This window comes from Lolium rigidum, chromosome 6 (assembly GCF_022539505.1).
Source record: "Lolium rigidum isolate FL_2022 chromosome 6, APGP_CSIRO_Lrig_0.1, whole genome shotgun sequence".
Lineage (NCBI taxonomy): Eukaryota > Viridiplantae > Streptophyta > Magnoliopsida > Poales > Poaceae > Lolium > Lolium rigidum.
In genome coordinates, this window is record NC_061513.1 from 353,270,620 (window position 1) to 353,297,400 (window position 26,781).

Below are 26,781 nucleotides of genomic sequence, written 5' to 3' on the forward strand. Positions count from 1 at the left end.
TATCGAACCAGGAGGAGCCAAGAAGCACGTTGAAGGTTGATGGCGGCGGGATGTAGTGCGGCGCAACACCGGAGATTCCGGCGCCAACGTGGAACCTGCACAACACAACCAAAGTACTTTGCCCCAACGAAACAGGTGAGGTTGTCAATCTCACCGGCTTGTCTGTAACAAAGGATTAACCGTATTGTGTGGAAGATGATTGTTTGCAGAGAAAATAGTAAAACTAGTATTGCAGCAGATTTGTATTTCAGTATTTAAAGAATGGACCGGGGTCCACGAGTTCACTAGAGGTGTCTCTCCCATAAGATAAAAGCATGTTGGGTGAACAAATTACGGTCGGGCAATTGACAAATAGAGAGGGCATAACAATGCACATACATGACATGATAAGTATAGTGAGATTTAATTGGGCATTACGACAAAGTACATAGACCGCCATCCAACTGCATCTATGCCTAAAAAGTCCACCTTCAGGTTATCGTCCGAACCCCCTCCAGTATTAAGTTGCTAACAACAGACAATTGCATTAAGTATGGTACGTAATGTAATCAACAACTACATCCTCGGACATAGCGCCAATGTTTTATCCCTAGTGGCAACAGCACAACACAACCTTAGAACTTTCTGTCACTGTCCCAGGTGTCAATGCAGGCATGAACCCACTATCGAGCATAAGTACTCCCTCTTGGAGTTAAAAGTAAAAACTTGGCCGAGCCTCTACTAGAAACGGAGAGCATGCAAGATCATAAACAACACATGTACAATAACTTGATAATTAACATGACATAGTATTCTCTATCCATCGGATCCCGACAAACACAACATATAGAATTACAGATAGATGATCTTGATCATGTTAGGCAGCTCACAAGATCCAACAATGATAGCACAATGGGGAGAAGACAACCATCTAGCTACTGCTATGGACCCATAGTCCAGGGGTAGACTACTCACTCATCACTCCGGAGGCGACCATGGCGGTGTAGAGTCCTCCGGGAGATGATTCCCCTCTCCGGCGGGGTGCCGGAGGCGATCTCTGGATCCCCCGAGATGGGATCGGCGGCGACGGCGTCTACGGAAGGTTTTCCGTATTGTGGCTCTCGGTGCCGGGGGTTTCGTCACGGAGGCTTTAAGTAGGCGGAAGGGCAAGTCAAGAGGCGGCACGGGGGCCCACACCATAGGCCGGCGCGGCCAGGGGTGGGGCCGCGCCGCCCTAGGGTTTGGCCACCCCGTGGCCCTCTTCGTCTCGTCTTCGGACTTCCGGAAGCTTCGTGGAAAAATAGGCCCCCGGGCTTTAATTTCGTCCAATTCCGAGAATATTTCCTTACTAGGATTTCTGAAACCAAAAACAGCAAAAATGACAGAATCGGCACTTCGGCATCTTGTTAATAGGTTAGTTCCAGAAAATGCACGAATATGACATAAAGTGTGCATAAAACATGTAGGTATCATCAATAATATGGCATAGAACATAAGAAATTATCGATACGTCGGAGACGTATCATGGGGCCCCCGTGACCCCTCCGACTCCGCCCTTCCGCCTACTTAAGGTCTTCGTCGCGAAACCCCCAGTACCGAGAGCCACGATACGGAAAACCTTACTGAGACGCCGCCGCCGCCAATCCCATCTCGGGGGATTACGGAGATCACCTCCGGCACCCTGCCGGAGAGGGGATTCATCTCCCGGAGGACTCTTCACCGCCATGGTCGCCTCCGGAGTGATGAGTGAGTAGTTCACCCCCGGACTATGGGTCCATAGCAGTAGCTAGATGGTTGTCTTCTCCTCATGTGCTTCATTGTCGGATCTTGTGAGCTTCCTAACATGATCAAGATCATCTATCACGTAATTCTATATGTTGTGTTTGTCGGGATCCGATGGATAGAGAATACTATGTTATGTTGATTATCAATCTATTACCTATGTGTTGTTTATGATCTTGCATGCTCTCCGTTATTAGTAGAGGCTCGGCCAAGTTTTTACTCTTAACTCCAAGAGGGAGTATTTATGCTCGATAGTGGGTTCATGCCTCTATTAAATGCAGGACAAGTGACAGAAAGTTCTAAGGTTGTGGATGTCCTGTTGCCACTAGGGATAAAACATTGATGCTATGTCCGAAGATGTAGTTATTGATTACATTACGCACCATACTTAATGCAATTGTCTGTTGTTTTGCAACTTAATACTGGAAGGGGTTCGGATGATAACTTGAAGGTGGACTTTTTAGGCATAGATGCATGCTGGATAGCGGTCTATGTACTTTGTCGTAATGCCCAATTAAATCTCACAATATTCATCATGTCATGTATGTGCATTGTTATGCCCTCTCTATTTGTCAATTGCCCGACTGTAATTTGTTCACCCAACATGCTATCTTATGGGAGAGACACCTCTAGTGAACTGTGGACTCCGGTCCATTCTTTTATATCGAATACAATCTACTGCAATACTTGTTTTACTGTTTTCTGCAAACAATCATCATCCACACTATACATCTAATCCTTTGTTACAGCAAGCCGGTGAGATTGACAACCTCACTGTTTCGTTGGGGCAAAGTACTTTGGTTGTGTTGTGCGGGTTCCACGTTGGCGCCGGAATCCCTGGTGTTGCGCCGCACTACATCTCGCCGCCATCAACCTTCAACGTGCTTCTTGGCTCCTCCTGGTTCGATAAACCTTGGTTTCTTTCTGAGGGAAAACTTGCCGTTGTACGCATCACACCTTCCTCTTGGGGTTCCCAACGGACGCGTGCTGTACGCGTATCAAGCTCTTTTTCTGGCGCCGTTGTCGGGGAGATCAAGACACGCTGCAAGGGGAGTCTCCACAATCCAATCTCTTTACTTTGTTTTTGTCTTGCTTTATTTTGTTTATTACTTTGTTTGCTGCATTATATCAAAACACAAAAAAATTAGTTGCTAGCTTTACTTTATTTACTGTCTTGCACACTATATCAAAAACACAAAAAATTAGTTACTTATATTTGCTTTACTTATTTCAACATGTTTCCTTTTAATTTTACCGTAAAAGACATACCGGTAGGACGTGGGTCTATAATTGGGAGAAATAATATACTCCCTGCGGTTCATATTAATTAACTCTAATATGGATGTATCTAGACAGATTTTAGTTCTAGATACATCCATATTGGAGTCAATTAATATGAGTCGGAGGGAGTAGAAGAATTTTTCAATCATGTTAGTACCGTTGAAGATTTTGAAGATAGACACTTGGTAGAACTTGCTCCTACTTATGAAATTGCTGCTGCTGCTTTAGTTCGCATGTTGGAAACTAAATTTGTTAATCTCAATCCTATAATCCAACACATGTTTCTTACACTCGGTGATATGGAAGAAGGGGAAAAGAAAGATTTTGTTTTAGAAACCCTTCTTAGAGAATTTGGTGGTATAGCAAGAGAGGCTAGAAAGGTCTTTATTAAATATAAGATGCTTGGTTCTTATACCAATTTTGTCAGTATCCTTGAAAAGATGAACATGTAGAGAGTAAGGTACACTAATAATATTAATGATGGTGGGGAGATCAAAGCACCAATACCATGTAAGCTCCTAGCGATGAATGAAGCGCTAGAAAATAACTATGCTTGGCTTGTTCTCGAAAATTTGTTTGATGAGAGTAGCAAGCCCAAGACTAATGAAAAGGGAGCCGCTGAAACTTATGTATCCAATATACTATGCATGGTTGAGAAAACTCCAAACCCCGCTGAAGATGCATCATCTCTCGATAACACTTGATACACACTTTCTGCGCCTAGGCGAAAGGCGTTAAAGAAAAGCGCTTATGGGAGACAACCCATGTTTTTACTACAGTATTTTTGTTTTATATTTGAGTCTTGGAAGTTTTTTAGTACTGTAGCAACCTCTCCTTATCTTAGTTTTGTGCTTTGTTGTGCCAAGTAAAGTCTTTGATAGTAAGGTTCATACTAGATTTGGATTACTCGCAAGCAATGTGATTTCTTTGCTGTCACGAATTTCGACCTGCCCTCTGTAGGTAGCTCAGAAAAATATGCCAATTTACGTGCGTGATCCTCGGATATGTACGCAACTTTCATTCAATTTGGGCATTTTCATTTGAGCAAGTCTGGTGCCTCAATAAAATCCATCTTTACGGATCTGTTCTGTTTTGACAGATTCTGCCTTTTATTTCGCATTGCCTCTTTTGCTATGATGGATGAATTTCTTTGTTCCATTAATGTCCAGTAGCTTTATGCAATGTCCAGAAGTGTTAAGAATGATTGTGTCACCTCTGAACATGTTAATTTTTATTGTACACTAACCCTCTAATGAGTTGTTTCGAGTTTGGTGTGGAGGAAGTTTTCAAGGATCAAGAGAGGAGGATGATACAATATGATCAAGGAGAGTGAAAGCTCTAAGCTTGGGGATGCCCGGTGGTTCACCCCCGCATATTTTAAGAAGACTCAAGCGTCTAAGCTTGGGGATGCCCAAGGCATCCCCTTCTTCATCGACAACATTATCGGGTTCCTCCCCCGAAACTATATTTTTATTCCATCACATCTTATGTACTTTGCTTGGAGCGTCGGTTTGTTTTTGTTTTTGTTTTGTTTGAATAAAATGGATCCTAGCATTCATTGTGTGGGAGAGAGACACGCTCCGCTGGTGCATATGGACAAATATGTCCTTAGGCTTTACTCATAGTATTCATGGCGAAGGTTGAATCTTCTTCGTTAAATTGTTATATGGTTGGAATTGGGAAATGCTACATGTAGTAATTCTAAAATGTCTTGAATAATTTGATACTTGGCAATTGTTGTGCTCATGTTTAAGCTCTTGCATCATATACTTTGCACCCATTAATGAAGAAACACCAAGAGCTTGCTAAATTTGGTTTGCATATTTGGTCTCTCTAAAGTCTAGATAATTTCTAGTATTGAGTTTTGAACAACAAGGAAGACGGTGTAGAGTCTTATAATGTTTGCAATATGTCTTTTATGTGAGTTTTGCTGCACCGTTTCATCCTTGTGTTTGTTTCAAATAAACCTTGCTAGCCTAAACCTTGTATCGAGAGGGAATACTTCTCATGCATCCAAAATCCTTGAGCCAACCACTATGCCATTTGTGTCCACCATACCTACCTACTACATGGTATTTCTCCGCCATTCCAAAGTAAATTGCTTGAGTGCTACCTTTAAAATTTCCATTCTTTACCTTTGCAATATATAGCTCATGGACAAATAGCTTAAAAACTATTGTGGTATTGAATATGTACTTATGCACTTTATCTCTTATTAAGTTGCTTGTTGTGCGATAACCATGTTTCTGGGGACGCCATCAACTACTCTTTGTTGAACATCATGTGAGTTGCTATGCATGTCCGTCTTGTCTGAAGTAAGGGAGATCTACCACTTTAATGGTTAGAGCATGCATATTGTTAGAGAAGAACATTGGGCCGCTAACTAAAGCCATGAATCATGGTGGAAGTTTCATTTTTGGACATATAACCTCAATCTCATATGAGAACACTAATTGTTGCTACATGCTTATGCATTAAAGAGGAGTCCATTATCTCGTTGTCCATGTTGTCCCGGTATGGATGTCTAAGTTGAGAATAATCAAAAGCGAGAAATCCAAAATGCGAGTTTTCTCCTTAGACCTTTGTACGAGCGGCATGGAGGTACCCCTTTGTGACACTTGGTTAAAACATGTGTATTGCGATGATCCCGGTAGTCCAAGCTAATTAGGACAAGGTGCGGGCACTATTAGTATACTATGCATGAGGCTTGCAACTTGTAAGATATAATTTACATGATACATATGCTTTATTACTACCGTTGACAAAATTGTTTCTTGTTTTCAAAATAAAAGCTCTAGCACAAATATAGCAATCGATGCTTTCCTCTTTGAAGGGCCTTTCTTTTACTTTTATGTTGAGTCGGTTCACCTATTTCTCTCCACCTCAAGAAGCAAACACTTGTGTGAAGCTGTGCATTGATTCCTACATACTTGCATATTGCACTTGTTATATTACTCTATGTTGACAATTATCCATGAGATATACATGTTATAAGTTGAAAGCAACCGCTGAAACTTAATCTTCCTTTGTGTTGCTTCAATACCTTTACTTTGATTTATTGCTTTATGAGTTAACTCTTATGCAAGACTTATTGATGCTTGTCTTGAAATGCTATTCATGAAAAGTCTTTGCTTTATGATTCAATTGTTTACTCATGTCATTACCATTGTTTTGATCGCTGCATTCATTACATATGTTTACAATAGTATGATCAAGGTTATGATGGCATGTCACTCCAGAAATTATCTTTGTTATCGTTTACCTGCTCGGGACGAGCAGGAACTAAGCTTGGGGATGCTGATACGTCTCCGACGTATCGATAATTTCTTATGTTCCATGCCACATTATTGATGATATCTACATGTTTTATACACATTATATGTCGTATTTATGCATTTTCCGGCACTAACCTATTAACGAGATGCCGAAGAGCCAGTTGCTGTTTTCTGCTGTTTTTGGTTGCAGAAATCCTACAAAGGAAATATTCTCGGAATTGGACGAAATCAACGCCCATGGGCCTATTTTGCCACGAAGCTTCCAGAAGACCGAAGAGAAGACGAAGTGGGGCCACGGGGCGCCGCCACACTAGGGCGGCGCGACCCAGGAGGGGCCCGCGCGGCCCTGCTGTTTGGGGCCCCCGTGACCCCTCCGACTCCGCCCTTCCGCCTACTTAAGGTCTTCGTCGCGAAACCCCCAGTACCGAGAGCCACGATACAGAAAACCTTGCGAGACGCCGCCGCCGCCAATCCCATCTCGGGGATTACGGAGATCACCTCCGGCACCCTGCCGGAGAGGGGATTCATCTCCCGGAGGACTCTTCACCGCCATGGTCGCCTCCGGAGTGATGAGTGAGTAGTTCACCCCTGGACTATGGGTCCATAGCGGTAGCTAGATGGTTGTCTTCTCCTCATGTGCTTCATTGTCGGATCTTGTGAGCTGCCTAACATGATCAAGATCATCTATCCGTAATTCTATATGTTGTGTTTGTCGGGATCCGATGGATAGAGAATACTATATTATGTTGATTATCAATCTATTACCTATGTGTTGTTTATGATCTTGCATGCTCTCCGTTATTAGTAGAGGCTCGGCCAAGTTTTTACTCTTAACTCCAAGAGGGAGTATTTATGCTCGATAGTGGGTTCATGCCTCCATTAAATGCAGGACGATGATGAGAAAGTTCTAAGGTTGTGGATGTGCTTGTTGCCACTAGGGATAAAACATTGATGCTATGTCCGAGGATGTAGTTATTGATTATATTACGCACCATACTTAATGCAATTGTACTGTTGTTTTGCAACTTAATACTGGAAGGGGTTCGGATGATAACTCGAAGGTGGACTTTTTAGGCATAGATGCATGCTTGGATAGCGGTCTATGTACTTTGTCGTAATGCCCAATTAAATCTCACAATATTCATCATGTCATGTATGTGCATTGTTATGCCCTCTCTATTTGTCAATTGCCCGATCCGTAATTTGTTCACCCAACATGCTATCTTATGGGAGAGACACCTCTAGTGAACTGTGGACCCCGGTCCATTCTTTTATATCGAATACAATCTCATTGCAATACTTGTTTCATTGTTTTTACGCAAACAATCATCATCCACACTATACATCTAATCCTTTGTTACAGACAAGTCAGGTGAGATTGACAACCTCACTTTGTTTCGTTGGGGCAAAGTACTTTGGTTGTGTTGTGCGAGGTTCCACGTTGGCGCCGGAATCCCCGGTGTTGCGCCGCACTACATCTCGCCGCCATCAACCTTCAACGTGCTTCTTGGCTCCTCCTGGTTCGATAAACCTTGGTTTCTTTCTGAGGGAAAACTTGCCGCTGTACGCATCACACCTTCCTCTTGGGGTTCCCAACGGACGCGTGCTGTACGCGTATCAGAGGCCAGCGCGCGCGCGTCCGCGTCCTCCGCGTCCCCGACCTCGTCTGTGCCCGCGGTCGTCCTTGGCCGGTGCTGGGATCTTGGCCGGAGGTGCGCCTGCGCCCGCTGCCGTCCCTGGCCTGGTCTGATGTGGAGCTGGACGAGGGCGCCAGCTTCGCCGCCTCCACACCCTCCGCGGCGGATGCTGCTGCGGGAGGAAGGACCCCCGAGCTGACAAGGAAGCGCCGGGAGGCGGCGCTGACACAGTTCCGGTCGGCGGTGCTGGCTGTGGTGGCGCGCGCGGGTCGCCGACGCGGGCGCACGCCGGACGTTGGGCAGCAACGCCGCGCGGGCCGCGCTGCCCAGCAGCCACCATCCCTGCCGGAATTTGGCCGGAGGAGGAAGAAGAATAGGGGATTGGGGAAAAGATGGGCCTGACAGGTGGGCCCCACGTCAATCTCAGATTGTGGTACACATAAGCTGCCAGCTCAGCCTTACAGATGGACCCAGTAGTTAGAATTGCGATTAAAATGTGCTTAGACAAGAATTTGCTCGATTAGTAACACTATGTCACAGAAGTTGTAGTTTTTAGCAAAAAATTCCAAGAATGATACTGACCTGTGACGACTGCCCCAATTGTGGTAGATTTGTGTAATTTACTCGAATGAGGCCTCGGTCTGACCCGATGGCTGCGGCTGCGCGGCAGAGCAGAGCTTGTGTTGGTGCGGCTGTGCACGATGTGGTATTGGCGCGTGTGTCTGCCACACGTGCAGACATGCATGCCTGCCCCGCCCTGGCGCGGAGCCCGCTATGGCACTGTCTTTTTATAATCTGAAAACGTAAGAAAAAAGGTTTTACTTCATGCTATTAATCAAGTACGTAGTAGTAGTTTGATAGTGTTTACCAAATGAAAAACATTATATCTAGATGCATAGTCGTACTCAACCGTTTGGCGCCCACGGTAACCCAAAGTTTTGCATCTTTCTTTATTCTCTTGAAGATGACCAAAGGACACTACACCGAATGGTGCAAGGCGCCGACGAAAGACGTGACCATTTCACCCGTTCCAAATCTCCTATGATGTGAACAAGGTTAGGGAGGCAACGGCTTTTGTGTTTCTCAAAAAAAAAAAAAAAGGCAACGGCTTTTGTGAACCGGAGTTGAGGAGCCGGTCATGCCAGTCCACAACTGTATCATCCTCTCGATCCACGACCACACCTTTGTCCAACTCAAACCCTCAATCTTTGATGTGATCGGCTCTTGGATTGAGTATCCTTTTTTTTTTATCGATGGAGGGATTATGTACTATTTCTTTATTTATTGATCAAGGGATCGAGTTGCACTTCTTTATTTATTGATCGAGGGGTTTGAGTTGGCCTAGAGATCAAGGTGGTACATCACAAGCCAAACTTGGATGAGATGAGACCCTGAACTTTGATGGTGTATCTACAATTCGTAAAGAGGTGTGCTGCCGACTCCATTGTTCGCTTGCAATTGTTACTAGTAAACTGCACGTGCCTTGCACGGATAGAGTTTAAGCATTACCGTGAAATTCAAATTTTGGGAGGGCCTGCTGGGTATATTTAGTATATGTAATTCAATTATCAATATCGTTAATTATTTTTCACATAAGATTGATACAAATATACACGTGGGGTTGTATGAGACAGTGATGCCTCTTAACAAACGTCTAGACACCCAACAATTGTAAATGTGCTAATCCCACAAAGTTTTGGACAAATTGTAGTATATGCGTAGCTATAAGTGTAATAACCTAAAATGGAGTCATGCTAGTCTTTAATTAATAAATAATTATTTTCAAAATATAAAAAATCATATCTTTAGCCATGCACCGTTGGTATCACACAATTTTAAAAACAACAAAACTATACTACCGAAATTGTAACGTTTGATCGAGCGACGGAGAGTACAAATGGAAAAGATTACTCATAATTATAAATAAGATAAATTATTTAAAAATTAGGAACATTTCATTGATAAAAAATACATTAAAAAATATTGGTAAAATAAAAGGAATACCAGGGTTGTTATATTTCTAAAGCGCATTTAGAGGAGAAACTAAAAAGCTATGTAGTTGTAGCATATCACGCTGTTATTTTGCTTGCCTTTCTCTTTTTTTTATCAAGCATTACATGCAGTTTTCTTTCTCTCAGCGTGTTTTTAAAGTTGCTCTCGTCTATGTTCAATGATGGCTTCGTAAACATACTGTGCTATGTGCTGCCTGCACTCTCTAAAGTCACGTTAGCTTATCGGAGATTTCTAGAGGGCAGTGGAAGAATCACGTGCGACTACAGACTACTAATTTAGAGAATGGCAGGCTTGCAGCATACTGGTGGGTCCCAACTCCCAAGACGAATCCCTGCAACATTGGTCGTCGGATTGGTCCATCGAATGGCCTATACATGTCCACGCAGTCCTCGAGGTTGAAACACTAAACATGAGCCGTCTGATTAGAAAGATCCGACGGTCAACATGAACTGATATTGGTACACTATATAGGAGTATAGATAATTTGGCCATGCTCTCTTCTCTTCTCAAAGCCGCTCGTGGCAGTGGCACGTCATCGTTTCGTCACGGCTTCGCATAGCAGCAGCCTCCAATCACCAGGTGCCATTTTCCTATTCCGTGAAGAAACAAACAAGAAACAACTATCCTTCCTTAAGGAGAACAAATCGAGTAAACTATGCCACTTTTAAAATCATTAGAAAGCGAAACTCCGTTTGACCCGTTTTGGAGGATATGCATCAATGGATGAAGGCAGAGGCCCGGACATGACAGGTAGGTGGAGCGAACAGGACTCCTCAAACTCTAAAACTTCAAAAGCTCTGACCGCTTCACGTCAAGCCGCCGGCCGCCCGGCCGCTCCAGAACGTTCGGCTGGTTTTCAACGTCTAGGAGGAACGTTCTACTCCTCCACATTTCCAATCAACGACATTGAAATTGAACATTAGATTAGAAAAAGAACGTCGTCCTCCGTCAGAATCATCCGACCGGCGCCAATATCAACTTTGCCACCACCGGGATTGGCGACCGTTAACCAACCAACCAGGTGCCAATCGTCCGGCCGGCGGCGATTGCTGTCGACTGTCATCGCTGCCGCTGCAGCGCTGCTCCACCTCGATTGACCAAACGGGCGCTGGAGGATTTGTCTTCCCGGCGAGACGCCATGCATGACACAGCACGAGGAGCCAATCGGTTGGACGACAGGGCAGACTTGTCGGCTTTGGCTCGTCGTCATGCGCGGCGTATGTGCTGAGCTGATTGACGAAGGAAAACATTGTAGTACCAGGTTCAACCTCCTTTGATGTTGCGTGCAAGACAGACGAACGAATTACGAATGAGTACTTAATTTCTGGAGGATTTGAATTGTACACGGAAAAGATTACATCTGGAACTGTTTAGAACGATAAACTAAAAGAACATTGTGTTAACTCTATTTTGCTTTGGGTTACCTCTCCCCAAGGTAACACCTCGTGGTTGACTCATATCTAAGGACGGCATGATGACCTGGCTGGATTTGCTTTGCTCGTCGAGTTAAGTGACGTCACGTAACCGGTGGGCCCATGGTTATTCGCAGTGACCTCGATACGGTTCACCTTGATGTGGACAAGGGTGACGACAATCTCCATCAACGCATGATTGGGTTGTTTTCTAGGCTTTCACAATGGTCATGGGCACTAAGGGGGGTATTTTGATGCTTTGGGATGACTCGGTGATCCATATATCCAATGTCACCATCTCCGAGTTCTCCATGTCGGCTACTGTCACCACCATCGACTCTGAGGATGAATTCAAAATCACAAATGTCTACGGTCCTTCCACCTCCAATAAGAAAGATGAATTCTTCAATGAGCTCCGCGGTCTGAAGCCGGCTCACGGGGTTAAGTGGCTGGCCCTTGGCGACTTTAACCAAATTCATAGGGCGCGCGACAAGAATAAGGCGACTATCGGCCGTAGCCGCATCAATCGTTTCCGCACTTCGTTGGCCGCTGCGAGCTCAAAGAGATACATCTTCAAAACCGTCGTTTCACTTGGAGCAACGAGAGGCTTAATCCCACCTTGTGCAAGCTCGACGCTTTCTTTTGCAACGCCGCTTGGGATATTCATTTTGGCTCCCATGTCCTTTTCGCCCTTTCATCGTCCTTATCGGACCACTGCCCGCTCCTTCTTGCCGATGACAGGGGACCTTCCCGGCCTAGGCCGTTCAAATTTGAAAATTTCTGGATTAGAGTGCCCGGTTTCTCGGATGAGGTGGCTAAGGCGTGGAACGCTCCTATTGAGCACGGGGAGCCATGCCATGTTCTCTTCCACAAGCTTCAACGTACCGGCAAGCATTTAGCCTTGTGGAGCCGAGGTCTCTTCTCCAACAACAAGGTGTTGCATCATGCCGCTCTCCTCATCATTCTCCATTTGGATATTGCCCAAGAGTCCCGTTCCCTTTCTCTTGAAGAGCGCAATCTACGTGCCATGCTTAAAAGGAAGGTTGTGAGCCTTGCGGTCATCGAGAGGGCTCGCAAGAAACAATGCGCTAGGATTAGAAACATAAAGGAAGGGGATGCCAATACTAAGTTTTTCCACATGAAGATCAATGGGCGTAAAAGAAAGAATCACATCCACCGTTTGAAGCATAACAATGGTTGGGTCACCGATCATGCGCATAAGGAAAAGATCATCCTTGATCACTTTGAAGCCGTGATGGGTAAAGGCGTGCCCCGGTCTAATGACTTTGTTTGGGAGGCTCTTGACCTTGAGGGGCCGGATTTGCTTGCTCTTGGCAACGCCTTCTCCGAGGAGGAGGTCAAGGAGGCTATTAAGCAATTGCCCGGCGATAAGGCCCCCGGCCCGGATGGTTTCACCGGGGCTTTCTACAAGCATTGTTGGGATATCATTGGCCATGACGTGATGGCGGCCATCAACCTTTTTGGGAACCTTCATGTCGCCAACCTCCATTGGCTCAATTCCGCTAATATTGTGCTCCTACCCAAGAAAGACGGCGCCGAGGAAATCACGGACTTCCGCCCCATTAGCCTCATTCACGGCTTCGCGAAGATTGTGTCCAAGTTGTTGGCCATTAGACTTTGTCCGTTCATGGATGATCTAGTGTCCAAGGCCCAAAGTGCCTTCATCAAGAAGAGGAGTATCCACGACAATTTCCTCTATGTCAAGAACCTCGCCACTAGACTTCATAGAAGCAAGACACCGACACTCCTCTTCAAGCTTGACATCCGAAAGGCCTTCGACTCCGTGCGTTGGGACTACATCATTGACCTTTTGCAAAGACGAGGTTTCCCAAGCCGTTTCCGGAATTGGATTGTCGCCTTGCTCATCTCCTCTTCATCGAGGGTGCTTCTCAATGGGGTGACCGGCCGTCCCATTAGGCATGGGCGTGGCTTACGTCAAGGCGATCCACTCTCCCCGCTCCTCTTTGTGCTTGCCATTGACCCGCTCGCCAAAATTCTCGAGTTGGCTACCTCTCATGGGCTCCTCCACAAAATTCGCCGCCGGAGCACCATCGTGAGGACTTCCCTCTATGCGGATGACGCGGCTATTTTTGTGAAGCCGGTGAAAAGCGATATTCGGAACCTTGCCGCCATCCTAAAGAGTTTCGGAGACGTCACCGGCCTTTGTACCAACTTCCAAAAGAGCTCGGTCGTGCCTATTCGTTGCGGGGAGGTGGACATGGATGATATCCTCCATGGCATACCGGTGGAAAGAGCGACCTTCCCTATCAAATATCTTGGGTTGCCTCTTACGGTGGGCGCCCTTAAAAGTGTGCATCTACAACCGCTCGCGGACAAGGTGGCCGCCAAAGTTCCCGCTTGGAATGGAAAGTATGTCACTGTGGCGGGCCGCACCGCCCTTGTCAAATCCGTCCTCGCGGCTCAATCGATTTTCCATTTGACAACGCTTGTGGTTCCCCCAAGTATCCTCCTCTCCATCAAGAAAACTCAACGGGCTTTCCTTTGGACGGCGACGGACAAGGTCACCGGTGGGCAATGCAAGGTCAATTGGGAGGTGGTTTGTAGGCCTAAGAACCTCGGGGCCTCGGTGTTCTCAATACCGTTTTCTTTGCCCGCGCTCTCCGCTTACGTTGGCCTTGGCTTGAGTGGAAGGACCCCAACAAGATTTGGGTGGGATTGGGTAACCCTTGCAATGAGGTGGATATGGATCTTTTCTACGCCGCCACCACCATCCTTGTTGGTAATGGAGAAAAGACTCCTTTTTGGGATGCACCTTGGCTCCATGGTGTCAAGCCCAAGGACGTTGCCCCCCTCATCTTCTCTATTTCCACTAGAAAGCGTTGGAACGTCAAGAGTGCCTTACGCAATAACGCTTGGATTGCCAAGATTGATATGGAAGCGACTTTCTCCATTGCTCATGTGCGACAATATTTGTCTCTTTGGTCTAGGCTTAGTGCCTTCGTCTTGAACCCGGGGTTATGGATGAGATTAATTGGAACCTCACGGAGAATGGCAACTATTCCTCCAAGTCCGCGTACAAGGCACAATTCTATGGCTCGATCGCGGCCCCTATTGGCTCCTCGGTGTGGAAGATTTGGGCTCCGCCGAAAATTAAGTTCTTCTCGTGGCTCTTTGTCCAAGATAGGATTTGGACTAGTGACCGTTTGGAGAGGCGCCATTGGGATAATTGCGGTCATTGCCCCCTTTGCAATAGGGTCCTCGAGTCGGTGGAACATCTCTTCGTCCATTGCCTGGTTTTCCATCCGTATTTGGGCGCTTATCAAGGATTGGCTTGGTCTCCATCTTCTCTCCCCCAACACTTGGACTACCCTCCCCTTCATCGATTGGTGGTACTTGATGACGAAGCATAAGGGCGTGGCGTCCATCACTCTTCTTGTGACTTGGGAAATTTGGAATGAGAGGAACGCTAGAGTTTTCAAGAACAAGCACGCCCCCCCTACGGTGGTTTTCGACAAGATTAGAAATGAGGCTAGGTTGTGGGCTCTTGCGGGAGCTAAACATGTGAACTCTTTGATGCCGCGAGAGTAGTCGCTTGTTTTTCCATTTGGGGTCTTTCTCCTTGTAAACTCTCTCTTAATTAATGGAATTGGGCAAGGCTTTTGCCCTCTTTTCAAAAAAAAAAAACAATGGTCATGGGCTGCTCCCGAGTTGCCCCTCGACCATCATCTCCAATCATTGTCCCATTCTTAAGTGCGAAGAACTTCCTGGCGGTGGGATTACATTGGAGGGGTTCAGTGAGATGGGTTTGATGGGCGGGTTGACAGTTTTAGGCTTCATCTTATGACAACGGGGGGATTTCTCTTCCGCTTTGATGTGGCGATGAAATCCAAGCAGCTCGTGGAGGTTGACTTGGCTTTGGTTATCTCTCCTTACGGTTGACTTATATGAAAGAAACGCACGATGATTGGATGAAATTAATTTACTCATTCAATTACAAGAGGAGTGACGTACTGGCTGACGTTTATATATGCTAACCGTGACGGACCTCAACATGGTTCACCCTGAGAGCAACGCCAATATCCATCAATGCATGATTGGATTTTTTTGTACACTTACACAATGCTCATGGGTTCAAGGAGTTATCCCTCTATGGCCACCGTTACATGTGGCGTAACGAGCGCGGAACCCAACGCTTGTCAAGCTTGATCCTATTATCAACACTATCGGATGGGATGAGTTGCACCACTACCGCTCGTGAGTTGCCTCGCACACCATCGACTCCGATCACTGTCCCATTCTTGAGTGTGAAGAGTTGCTCGTCGATCGGATTGTGTTGGAGGTTTAGATGATATGGGATGATTGTGTTTGGCTTTATCATGAATACGCATGGACTTATCTTCCCCTTCGATGTTGCCATGGATTTCAGGCAACTCCTAGAGGCTGAAGTGAGCTCAAGGCACAATTCAAACATGTATACCTTGATGTGGCATCTCTTGAGAGGACCATGGATCGTCAACAATCCAAGATCTTCTGGTGGCGTGAGGAAGACGAGTATATAATCGTTATTCCCAATCACGCTTGATTACCCCGAAGTGCATGGATCGATGTAGCACCTCTCAGTGTGGAAGTATTGGGTATTGAAACACAGAAGCAAGGAAGTAAAAAAATCAATGCACTAAATTATTTAAACCTGGAAAATATGATGGGTTGTTTTCAAGTTTAAGGCAACCTATGCATTTTGGGTTTTTATTAGAGCTGAAAGTAAAAAAAAAAAAAGCAAGCAGAGCAATACATGGGTACACTTGATCTCTCTCTCTCTCTCTCTCTCTCTCTCTCTCTCTCTCTCTCTCTCTCTCTCTCTCTCTCTTTCTCTCATTGGTAACCATGAAAATCATAGATGAAAATGCACACACAATAGTCATGCTTTAAAATCATTATTCCATTAAAATCACATGAATTGCAACAAAAGATAACATGACAAAAAAAGATTTGCGCGAGAAATACAAAATGCCAATTTTGTGATGAGGATGAGACAATACATCATCTATTCTTCACATGCGTGGCGGCCAAGTATGTTTAGAGTGCGGTGGCAAAATCAATTGGAGCCACAACCATACCTAGCAATTTCTCACAATTGTTTCCGTGGATTGTTCGTTGTGTTGGTTCAAAACTTGTCGGCGGCATGTTGCTTTTGCTAGCGGCTGTTAGCAGCTGTGCGTGCTGCTTCCCCCCCCCTTAGTTGTATGTATGGGTCATTGTTGCCTACACTCCTAAAAACTCGTGAAGCTTGCTCCTTTGAACGCTAGCGGTATGCGGCGCTTTACCTTCCTAGTTCTAGTTCCTTCTGTTGCTTTTGGTTGTAATATATTCCGTTATTTATGTGATAATGGAATTTGATCCTAGTGTGAAAGAATAATAATTCCACCGAAACCATGCATTTGTATTGCAATTGCTTAATGGACGTCCTGTCCTTTGAGGAACATCGGTTGACACACTTCCATGTGTCGTCTATACGATTCCTCGTATACAAACAAAGCTAAGTCTCCGGAAGAAAAACTTTCGGGCGCCAAAGTTGGCCTTTTTCAAAAAAAAAAAAAAAAAAACCGGCTGCCAGTGTGCGCGGGCAGTCCATCCACGTCGTCACCTACCCGCGCCCGCGGGATTCGTACTTGCCTATCCCCTTTCCGCGAATAAACACAATCCATCCACAGGGCGGGAGCACGCTTTCCCCAGCGGCTTCTGCTTGCTTCACCTCGCCGCCGGCCACGCGCAGCAGGCGCAGTAGCCATCAGCCAATCCGCCCGAGCTCCTGCAGCCACCCCAACACAACACGGCCGCCTCCTTTCGTTTTCCCAAGCCAGCCAGCATTTGACCACCAATGGCCCCTCTCCTCTGGCTTAAATATGCCTCCTCTCATGGACCAATCCCACGACAATACCCGTCTTCATAGTCTACAGCTCAGGAAGACCTTCAACACCCCGAGCTCCACGTTAACCTCAGCGAGCGAGCGACTCAGCATTGCCCTCACGCAATGGTAGACCTCCCGCCATCAACCGGTTTCCCGGACCTGCGCGCCGCGGCGCCGTACCTGGCGGCGGCGGTGGCGCTCTACTTCCTGGTCGAGCAGCTGTCCTACCTCCGCAAGAAGGGCCCTCTACCAGGCCCGTCCCTCGTCGTCCCGTTCCTCGGCAGCGTCGCGCACATGGTCCGCGACCCGGCGGGGTTCTGGGACGCGCAGGCGGCGCGCGCCAGGGAGTCGGGCTCCGGCCTCGCCGCCGACTTCCTCATCGGCCGCTTCGTCGTCTTCATCCGCGACTCGGAGCTCTCCCACCGCGTCTTCGCCAACGTCCGCCCCGACGCCTTCCACCTCATCGGCCACCCCTTCGGCAAGCGCCTCTTCGGCGACCACAACCTCATCTACATGTTCGGCGACGACCACAAGGACCTGCGCCGCCGGATCGCGCCAAACTTCACGCCCCGCGCGCTCTCCACCTACGCCGCGCTCCAGCAGCGGGTCATCCTCGCCCACCTCCGCCGCTGGCTCGACGACCAGGCCGCCGCCGCCAACGGCGAGCCCATGCCGCTGCGGGTGCCCTGCCGCGACATGAACCTCGAGACCTCCCAGACGGTCTTCGTCGGGCCATACCTCTCCGAGAAGGCCCGGGAGCGCTTCGCCAAGGACTACGCGCTCTTCAACGTCGGCCTCATGGCCATGCCCGTCGACCTGCCCGGCTTCGCCTTCCGCCGCGCCAGGCTCGCCGTCGCGCGCCTGGTCCGCACGCTCGGGGACTGCGCGCGCCAGAGCAAGGCGCGCATGCGCGCCGGCGCCGACCCCGAGTGCCTCGTCGACTACTGGATGCAGGACACGGTGCGCGAGACGGACGAGGCCGCCACGGCGGGGAACCCGCCGCCCGCGCACACCGACGACGAGGAGCTCGGGGGATTCCTGTTCGACTTCCTCTTCGCCGCGCAGGACGCGTCCACCTCCTCGCTCTGCTGGGCGGTCTCCGCGCTAGAGTCCCACCCGGACGTGCTCGCCCGCGTGCGCGCCGAGGTGGCGGCCGTCTGGTCGCCCGAGTCCGGCGAGCCCATCACCGCCGAGAAGATCCAGGGGATGAGGTACACGCAGGCGGTGGCGCGCGAGGTGGTCCGCTACCGGCCGCCGGCGACGCTGGTGCCGCACATCGCCGGCGAGCCGTTCCAGCTCACCGAGTGGTACACGGTGCCCAAGGGCGCCATCGTCTTCCCGTCCGTCTACGAGTCCTCCTTCCAGGGCTTCCCGGCGCCCGACGCCTTCGACCCGGACCGCTTCTTCTCCGACGCGCGCAGGGAGGACGTGGCGTTCAAGCGCAACTTCCTGGCATTCGGCGCCGGCGCGCACCAGTGCGTCGGCCAGCGCTACGCCCTCAACCACCTCGTGCTCTTCCTCGCGCTCTTCGTCTCCGTCGCAGACTTCAAGCGGGACACCACGGACGGCTGCGACGACCCCGTGTACATGCCCACCATCGTCCCCAGGGACGGCTGCTCCGTCTACCTCAAGCAACGCTGCGCAAGCTTCCCGTCCTTCTGAGCCTCAGCTGGTCGCCCTTGTCCCATTCTTCCGTCCTCCTTGTCTGTCTCTTCTTTCCTTCATCTGGTCGTGTCGAGTGATGATCTGTACTAGGACCCGGTGTTTCTTGTGTTAGTTCATTCCATTGGACCATTCATCAAATTATTTCATTTCTCATTGCTCTAGTGCTAGCAGATGTCGCGTACCGTGTGCTCATAGTAGCTAGGCTTCAATATGTCATGTCTGAAATGGAAGTTTGCAGCTCACTGTGTCTCGAGCACAAAAGTGTGATCCACATGTATGTATACTTTGAATCGCTATTAGTACGTGAAGGCAGTTAGGGTCTATTTTATTTGAATAAATTTGAGATTTTAGTAAACACAGACGATCATATACTACTACGTACGTGGATTCCATACACACGGATTCTGCAAGTCACTATAACACAGGTTTGTTCCACTTACTCAACAATTTAATCCAAGATATAGTGTGATACCAGGTCACTATTGAAAACGGCTCAAAGCAACTCCTCTGATAGATACTATCAAATCAACTGAAAGAAACAAAACATTAGACAATGACACATCGCACACAATGAAGGTAAACATTAGATCAAGGTGTGACAGAACCAATCGAGGACACATTGTTCATGCTTTGTTTTATTAAAAATATAAATAACACATAGTGAAGGTGTGGATGATAGATACGAGAGAATCGCGGCAGATCATACTATAAACAGAAGCAAGAAAAACATATAGATAATAAAATACAAGAAAGAAATACAAGATCATGTCCGGAAAATTGTTTCTTTAAAAATAGGAGGGGGGACCAGGAAAAACATAGATAAGAAAATACGCGGCAAGTAAAAATCTTCTTCCGGAGATAAATACGGCACTAAAGTTATAAACCAAGTTAGGGCTTTGAAGCTGTCAAATATTTTCCTTCCCCCGGCAATGACCGGGAAAGAAATATCTGGAATCGGTTATGGAATCTTGACTGCCCACCGAAGGTTCATCATTTTCTCTGGAGGTTTGCAAGGGATAGCTTACCTATGAGAATTAATATCGAGAAGAAACACGTCGAATTAGATACTCGGTGCGCCGTCTGCAACACACTTTTTGAGAGTGGAGGCCATTTATTCGTGGCATGTCGCGAAGCAAGCAAAGTGTGGGATGCTCTATCTATGGGGAAAATAAGACATGAGCTGCTAGAATGTGGTTCTGCTATGGAGCTGATGGATCACGTCCTAGCTTTGCCATATGAGGAAAAAATGGTGTGGCGATGCTTTGGTGTTGGTGGACTGAGAGGAATAAAGCCAATAAAGGGGCACGTAGACTACCCTTGGCTAAATTGCAGGCCTCCGTAATTTCATACACACAAGAATGGAAACAGCTTCTGAAGAAAGACCCAAAACAACCTGTGGATCAAATTCAGAGTTGGCAGCCACCACCTGTAGACTGGATTATGTAAAATACTGATGGAGCTTTCAGTCCAGTCACGAGCAGGGGGGATGGGGAGCTGTCGCAAGGGACCATGAGGACGATCTGATCGTTGCTGAAGCGGGTTCAGTCCCGGCTGCTGCTGATGCACTCCATTCTGAAAGCAATTGACATGGCTGAACGGATCGGTTTTGGTCGAATCATTATTGCGACTGACTGCCAAGGCCCTAACCTCTCCAGATTATGACATGTCTGAGCTTGGTGCGTTGTTCCGTGAGGCAAAGTTCTTTCTACACACTGAATTCATAGACTTCCATGTTACTTATGTACCACGTGCTTGTAATAAACCAGCCCATGCCCTCGCTGCCTTGGGCCAGGTTGGAGTGGAAAAGGATCACCAAGTGTGGGTGGATCAGGTCCCTGCTGATGTAAACAGGGCTTTGTACGGTGATGCTGCCGTTCAAGTTTAATGGAATCAATGTGTTCCAAGTCACACACAAAAAATCATGAATCTATCATCAATTTGTCCTGAGAAGACACCAAAGAATCCTTTTGCTGTCAATTTCCTCTTCTATCTCTCTCGAGGCAAACTTCCAAAGCGTTGAATATTCATCTACAAGCTCTAGGCCCAATAAAATAAACAGGTAAAACTTAGAAAAATAGAAGGATTACATATGTGAAGAAACATTGAAAATTGCCAGATACCCACGGTCATTGCCGTGCATATCGATCCAAAGATAGGATCAAACAAAACACATTAGTACTATACTAAACCTGAACGTTAAAATTTTCCCACGATTTTCGGATTTATTTTTTACCATATCTGTGGCGCTGACACGTGTTAGTTGCTGTTATATTAGGCTGTTGTGTGCGTTTTAGGGGCTGCGTTGCTATTTGCCAGCATTCTTTTGTCCTCTCCGTCCTTGCTTTCGTGTGTGTTGTTAGGTGACTGTAGTGTTGCTCTGTTACTGTGCTTCTGCTGCCCGGTGGGGCCTGCCTGGGACGTGGAAGGGTGTCTCCGCCGCTTCATCGTCCCTCCGTCCGGTGTCCTTATTAAATTTTTTCTCCTCTCTTTTCTGCGCCGGGTGCTCCGTTCTCCCCCTCCTTCGGTTTTGCCTGCAATGGTGAGGGGAGCCGGCCTCCGATCTACGCGCCTGCCCTTCCCTTCCCATGCTGCCCTCAATGCCGCTGGAGGGTTTGCTCCAGCTCGCGGTTGTGGCCGCGTCGGTCGTCCTCTTTCCGTCCGCGACGGCGGCGTTCTTGCGTCACGTGGCCGGGGCCGTTCCCGTTCGGATTTTGTGGCTGCCGTGGCCCTTCTCAATCTGCATCTGCGGACACTATGTAGGCTTTTATTTACCGAGGGTTCGAATCAGGAAGGGCCTGTTGCAATCAAAACAGATGGATTGTTCTGGACTCCTGTTGGAATGGTGCAATTTTCACGAGTGTATTACGATGAATGATTAAATATATAGAAAGATAAATGAGTGCTAGTTCCATGGTTTGCTGGCTCTACAAGGACATGGTTCCAGTTCCATTCTTCTGTGGATTCCCTTCTCGTGCCAATTTGTAGCTAAAAATTAATCTCGCTAGCCTTCCAGATAAATGATAGAGAAGGAAATCTCTGTCGAGAATTTTACATCATTATGCTGCTGTACCGAATATGTTCTGAATGCTGTCTGTTGAGATTATTTCCCGGTATGAAATATGCTTGCCTGCAAATTTTACAATTTTTTATTACTGAAATCACTGTACAGAATTTTGGCTATTTTCAAGTATTCTTCTATCTTGTGGCTTGTTCCTTTTTGTGCTGCTTCAGTGAACCTCAATTTTTTCTAAAATTAATGTCGTTCAGTTGGTTGACTGAACTAGCATTTCAACTTCTGATTAGAGGTCAGACTAGCCAAGTTGGGGATACAAGAACCATGCTAAATACTAGGAGTATGATATTTCACTAACACGGTAGTCATGTGTGCAAAGTAAACCATCTAAACAGTCAACCACTGATTATTTCAGTCTAATTAAACTATCGAGTAACCGATTACATTGTAGAATTAGAGAAGTTTTGTTGTGAATGCAGCTTGTATATAATGGTGTCAATTTGCAATTTTCTTTTGTACGCCCTGTGAGTCTGTGAACCCAATTTATATCTTCTATTCACATATTGTGGACAATTTGCATCATATAGATATTTATGTCTGCAAGCATACGTGGCTAGTTAGCTTGTATTTATGTGCATGTACAGGTGGAGCATACGTATGGACAAAATATCCATTTCATTTCTTGGCCTCCCTGGATCCCTGTCTGTATCTACCTATGTAAACTTTCTCAATTGCCTTTATAAAAGTAAACTTTCTCAATTTTGACCGAGGTTAAAGAAAAAAGCACCAACATATGCAATACCAAACTAGTATCATTATTGTTGTAAATATAGTGATTTTAAAAAGTATGACAATTTAACAGAATTCATTGCAACAGGGAAATAAATCTAGCATGTATATACGCAAAGGAAAATCAATAGCATTGTCATAAGAACAGAGCTAATGTTACTGACTACCAAATCACTATATGCAAAAAAGATTGACTGATTCCAGTTCCGAGGCCTTACAAGTTACAATATTCCCCTAGAAAAGAATACCTCAATACTAGTCTAGGGATTGACAAAACACTAAAACAGTGTCACAGTTGTGCTCTTGCTTGAGTTTGGCAACCAATAACTCAAGCCTAACAGCTATTTATGAATTAATTGAGTTGTCTATCCTGATCAGAAGTCAGACTGTAATATGAATCTATCAAATTCAGACTTGAGAAATAGCTATACCAGATCAATGTACAGTAAACAGTAGCTCCAATTTTAGTTATAAATCTGCTGCCCAGTAGTGCACAAACACTCGTCTCAAGTCACAATATCACACGCACATTATTGAATCATATATATATCTGCTGCCCAGTGCCCAGTGTGAGAAATTATCATGAAAATTCAGAATCCAATGCATGTACTTGTTCTTAACTAATCTATTATAAAGTGTGAGAAACTATCATGAAAATTCAGAATCCTGTGTACTTGTTCTTAACTAATCTATGGAATTTGGACATATATCCGAAGGGGTTACTCAGTCATATCATATGGAGACCACACTAGCCAGACAGGGCGCATCTAGTGTCCGGATCAAATCCCGGATCTTGTAAACCTGCATCCAGTGCTCGTTGACGACCAGTATTTTTCCCTTGGACTCCACAAAATCATCTGTTTTGTACGTCCTCACCCTGATGTGAGCCCGGAGGTGTGGGGCATCTCTCGTTTCATCAACGCTCCAACAACTCATCAAGCAGAAGCCCCTTTCAATCCCCAGGGAAAGGAAATTGTAGCTGTGCACAACCAGATCTACATCTTCCAAGTTAGACACGACCGGAATCTCCACCACAGACAGTGCCTTAGCGCCATCGACATTGATCTTGTATCCGGCGATGGCCTTCATTGTCCTTGATAAGCCGAGGAAGAGCCCAGGGCTGTGCGGGACGGCTCCATTGACAAAGGGCAGGCAGTTCTTGTCATCCACCGTCGACCACCTGTTGGAGCTGGTGTCGAACGCGTAGGTGCCCACATGTCCGGTCACGGACACCAGTATGCGGGAGCCCACGGCAGCGTAGGACTTGACGATAACGCTGGGCGGACAAATGTAATCCCCTGGGGTGAGTTCCCAGGGAAAGAATGGCGGCCGCTTCAGGCGGCTCCACTTGCAGTTGGTTAGACGGCCGTCGACTTCCCGTGCACTCGAGAGGTCGAGGACCTCGAACCATGGCACGAAGTTCAGCGGTCCCACCACGGAGGGGGTTCGGGCCAAGGCGTAGATCTTGTGGTCGATTGATAGCAGGATCGGGTAGCTCTTGACCGACTTAGGCTCCGGTCCACGGATCACCGACTGCTTCCCGGTGTCGAAGATGATGGTCCCCGGGCCGTAGCGGCGCCTATCGGTTGAGCAGCCGCCGACGCCGACGATCCACCGGCGGTCCTTCGATTTGAAGGGGACGAAAGACATGTTGTGGTTGCATTTGAGGCGGGCGAGGCGGCGCGGGATTCTCACCGGGGTGTCGCCGCCACCGCCGTCGGTGTAAGGTTCAATCTTGAACACGGAAAAGGCAGGGCTCACGAACCCGTGGCCTACAACCAGGTAGGCCGACTTCTCCGCGTCGGCCGTCCTCTTCTTCTTCTCCGGGCGCACGATCTCCTCCGCTTCGGCCATCCTCTGCTTCTTCTTCTTCGGGAGCATGGTCTCCTCCACGTCCATACCTCTTCTACAGGGCGTCCTCTTCATCTTTGTGCGCCGCCGTCGCCAACGCCAGCGCCGCCAGGGGGCGGCGCACGTATCTGATCTGCTCGATTCGTTAGGTTTACTTCAAATATAAAGGCCCAAAACGAGTCCAAATCCGAAAAGAAACAGAACACATCGATCCCGGCACCATACCGACTCGGTGTACTCCACAAATTCAAATTCGAAAAGAAACAGAACTCCAGTACGTGACGTCCATCTGAAAAGAAAACGAGCTACATCTGCAGTACGTGTCCTGTGTAAGGAGTCGTTTTTGTTCAGATGAGAATACGGCCGCTCGGGATTATGTCGGTTTCTTTTTCCAAGATTGCAAGATGTAGGGTCAAGCCCACGGCCCACCTTGGTGGTGAGCATAAAAGCAAGGGAGAAAGACAACTATGCATAGAGGTTTTGCAGCGCCGCCGCATGTTCCCGCGAGATGCCGAGCGAGCTGAAGCGCGACGCAGAGGATGATGGTTCCACGTCCCCGAGCCATCGCCGGAGAACCAACGACCCCGACAAGCCGATGTACCTGGTGGTGGAGCACAAGCACAAGGCCAGGAAGAAAAAGGACGCCAATCCTGCCGACTCCATCCTCAGCGTCAGCATCGCCGGCACAACAACGCCTATGGCCCCCCTGCACCTCAGCCAACCCGGCATGTCCTTCGCCGCGGTATCGTCGCCGCAGGGGTCCTGGATCGTCGGCGTGGGCGGGGAAGGTCAGGGTCACACCATCATCTACGATGTCGTGACCTCCAAGGAGTTTCACGGCCCCGACCTCAGTACCAACAAGATGGATCCCGTCCTGATACCGTTCCGCGGCGAGCTCTACGTGTTCTCGCGCCGCCCCTCCGTCAAGTGGGAACCGAGGGGCCTCGACTACCTTCCCTGGTTCGAGCGGGTTTGCTTCAAGGATGGCCGCCCTAGGTGGAATCATCTCACCGAAGATCTCGAGCCGCCGCCCGTCTTCCCGTGCCGCATCAACCCGATCGAGTACAGCAAGCCGCCGGAGATTTCTGTCGCCGCCTACGCCACGGTTGGCTCCCATATCCTCCTCTCTGTACAGCAGGAGAATGCCGGCAAGGTTAAGAGGAAATACAAGGGGACCTGCGGGTACGACGTGGACAGGGATCTGTGGGAGATGGTGCACGACGTGAATCTTCCTTTCCTTGGCAAGGCTGTGCCCCTCAGGGACCAACTCTTTCTTGCCCGCTCCAAAGTTAGGGACGGTGCTGCTGTTGTCTACTCCATGGAGATCGGCCAATCAGCAGCGTCTGGGAAGAGCGAGCTGTTCATTAGAGAGGTTGGTTCTCCCCAAGGGCCACATTGTTCTTGGGGATCTTCTCTTCCCTTTGGAAAGGGGCTGGTTCTCCTCTGTTTGCGTTCGATCTGCTGATCCCGGCCCGGAGTCCAAGTTAGTAGACAATGTACGTGTTGTTCAACGCAAATACGCTATGGTGGGGCATAATGCTGCTGAAAACAATGCTACAATTGAGAAGCAGCACCGGCAAGTTTACAAACTGGTTGATCGATCTCGTCCTTTGGCTCATCCTTCCCGGGTGATTGCTGCTTTTACAGTGTAATTAAGTGTGCCACAGCCCACGGGCTTTAGTTTTCCGCTGCCGCTGCGTATCCTCCAGTTTTTATTCATCATATCTGTATACTCTTCACATGAATGATGTATCTACATTACTACTACTATATGCAATAGGACAAACTTACAAGATAATTAGATCGAGCTCAGCTGCGAGCTCGCCTTGTGAGTTCTCGGTGACAATATACTAGTATCACTTAGGTCTGGTGCTTTGAGTGACTCAAGTCTAAATATGTGATTATCACTTAGTTTTTTTTTTGAGAGAAAGCCACCACGGCGTACTTTATTAATTACGAATCACAGATACATCATTCGCTAACACACTTACAATGAAATTAGGAGGATCATCATGCCAAACAACTGACAATGCTCCTTCTGAATGTCTAGCTAGAGTGTGTGCTGCCGTATTAGCTTCCCTGGGACTATGAAAAAACACGACAAAGCAAAGTACAATCTTCGTAAATTTGTTCTACGCTTTTGCCACTAAAATCTGATCACGACAATGCTATACGTGTGGCAAAATAGCCTTTG

General features: G+C 47.5%; 1 protein-coding gene across 1 annotated transcript; it reads left to right on the plus strand.

Annotated features, from left to right (window-relative positions):
- The first annotated feature begins 17,392 nt into the window (after positions 1-17,392).
- LOC124667667 (cytochrome P450 710A1-like) lies at positions 17,393-18,931 on the plus strand. Its single transcript, XM_047204925.1, has one exon. The coding sequence runs from the start codon at positions 17,393-17,395 to the stop codon at positions 18,929-18,931; it is 1,539 nt and encodes a 512-aa protein (XP_047060881.1).
- Positions 18,932-26,781: the final 7,850 nt, after the last annotated feature.

Excerpts from the sequence above, each read along its gene's own strand:
- LOC124667667 (XM_047204925.1), top strand. The coding sequence starts at position 17,393 with ATGGTAGACCTCCCGCCATCAACCGGTTTCCCGGACCTGCGCGCCGCG.